This window comes from Myotis brandtii, unplaced genomic scaffold (genome assembly GCF_000412655.1).
Source record: "Myotis brandtii unplaced genomic scaffold, ASM41265v1 scaffold122, whole genome shotgun sequence".
Lineage (NCBI taxonomy): Eukaryota > Metazoa > Chordata > Mammalia > Chiroptera > Vespertilionidae > Myotis > Myotis brandtii.
Genome location: NW_005354255.1, coordinates 825,899 through 827,949, shown reverse-complemented (window position 1 = coordinate 827,949; position 2,051 = coordinate 825,899). Strand labels below are relative to the sequence as shown.

At 49.4% G+C, this 2,051-nt stretch overlaps 1 protein-coding gene across 6 annotated transcripts in view; it reads right to left on the bottom strand.

Annotated features, from left to right (window-relative positions):
• The window catches only part of MATK (megakaryocyte-associated tyrosine kinase), a 36,729-nt gene that overhangs the window by 28,874 nt on the left and 5,804 nt on the right, over positions 1 to 2,051 (bottom strand). For 2 of the 6 annotated variants that reach the window (XM_014533455.1, XM_014533461.1), the window contains exon 3: positions 103 to 273. In XM_014533455.1, coding sequence (XP_014388941.1) covers positions 103 to 273 — 171 coding nt within the window. Of the gene's footprint in view, positions 1 to 102; positions 274 to 2,051 lie in introns of those variants that run through there. The other 4 variants (XM_014533476.1, XM_014533471.1, XM_014533492.1 and 1 more) reach the window with 3 other exon arrangements.

Below are 2,051 nucleotides of genomic sequence, written 5' to 3'. Positions count from 1 at the left end.
ACAAAGGCAGGGCTGCCAGGGGGCCTGAGGGGCTGGCAGCCCCCCCCCCCCCCCCCCCCAACGCACACACACACCACACACCCAGAGGTGACCTGCCCTTACCAGGAGCTGCCGGGGCAGCTGCTCCGTGACCCTCTGCAGCAGGCATGGGTGGGCTTCTGGGAGCAGAGCAGGATTAGCTGCACTGTCCTGTCTCCCTGAAGGAGGAGGCCTTTGGCCAGGAGGCCGACCCGCATCACGCCTTTCAGGATCCGAGCAGAGGGTCTGACACCGCTGTGAAGACAAACACGAAAATGCACGTGTAAGAAGAGGGGTTGGGGAGAAAGGGAGCATGTGGCCCTGCCCTGGGTCTGAAAATGTCAACAGCTTGCTGGGCCCTTTGTGCCTCAGCTTCTTCATCTGTGAAATAGGCCTTTCTGAGTTCCGTTTCTCAGAGTGCACTTGACGAAAGGAGATATGAGAAGCTGTATCTGGGAACAGCACTGGGAACCAAAATGTTTACTCGCTTTGAATAAAGGCAGTGTTTATTAAAATACATTTCATTTTCAAAATTGAGCTCTCAGCTGTTAAAGTGTGTATATATATATTTTGGGGACACCCTGTATGTGCTCAGTAAGGGCTGGTGGTTGTTACTATTTTCTGATAAACCGCATTCTGAAAAAGGCCAATGATGGCAACCCCAGTGACCCCTGGTCCTCAGCCAGTTGGTGCCACCTTGGTCAGCCCTTGGGTTTGGGCACCTTCTCAGCCATCTCTAGTGTCACTTCACTCCCATCTCAACCCTTGGCGAGCAGGCCCATCCAGGTGCTCAGGCCACAGCGCCCTAAGGGAGATGCCTGCCCAGCCTCGCTCTCTGCAGATCAGGCCGGCTTCCTGCAGTGTGAACGTGACTGTCACGTCTGCCCTACATCTAACCTCCCGGCACTGGCCCTCTGCAGGACAGGACACCGTGCTTATGCCCTGGCCTGAGGCCCTGGCCTGACCCGCTGGGCTCCATGCCACCATCCTCTCCCACCACTTCCTCTCAGGCCTTATGAGATTTTCTAGCCCAGCGATTTTCAACCTTTTTCATCTCATGGCACACATAAACTAATACTAAAATTCTGTGGCACACTAAAAATATATATTTTTTGCTGATCTGACCAAAAAAGGTATAATTTTGATTTACAAAAAAAAAAATAGTAGTAATTACCTACCCTTTTTGTTCCAGATGACTTTTTAAAAAACCAAGTGCCTATACTTGTATATAAGGATTTCTGGTTAATTTCCAAAAATTAACCAATCGCCCTGGCCAGGTGGTTCAGTTGGTTGAAGCATCGTCCCTTACACCAAAAAGTTGTAGGTTCGATTCCCAGTCAGGGCACATTCCTGGGTTGGGGCAGGTACGGGAATCAATGTTTCTCTCTCTCTTTCCCCCCTTCTTTCTCTCTCTTTAAAATCAATTAAAAACACACACAACATATCCTTAATTATAAACAAAACAAAGTTAACCAATCAGACACAACCTTATTATTCACGTGACCAGTAAGATACAACCCTATTATATGATCTAGAGTTAAGGTTAAAGACAGGGCATTTACACCCGATGGGCTATTGTTGTGTTGGCTGTTGTCATTTTTTTGTTTGACAACCTAAGGGAAAAGAGGCCAGTGCCCCTGACTAAACAGTCAGGTAGTGTGGCGCACTGGCTGAAAGTTGCTGCTCTAGCCCCAGCCCCTTCCTGTTTCTCCGCAGCCCACTAGGTTCTTCCTCTGCTCCAGTTCCCAGGACGGGTGCCTGGGGCGCTCTCACGTGATGGATCTCTAGACAAATGTCCCATCTCTGCTCCAGAAGCTGCCACTAAGCACCACTTGGGTTTTCTTTGTGACATTTCTAGGGATAGGAGACAACCTTTTCATAAAAAACGTGTTTATATATTCTTGTCCATTTGGGGACTACAGAGCCCACTGGCAAAATCTAGACCAGGGACGTCTGGATTAGGGAACAGGACCAGACTCTGCAACTGAGACTCGGAAAGCAGAGAAAGCAGAACACAGGGTGGGGATGTGTGT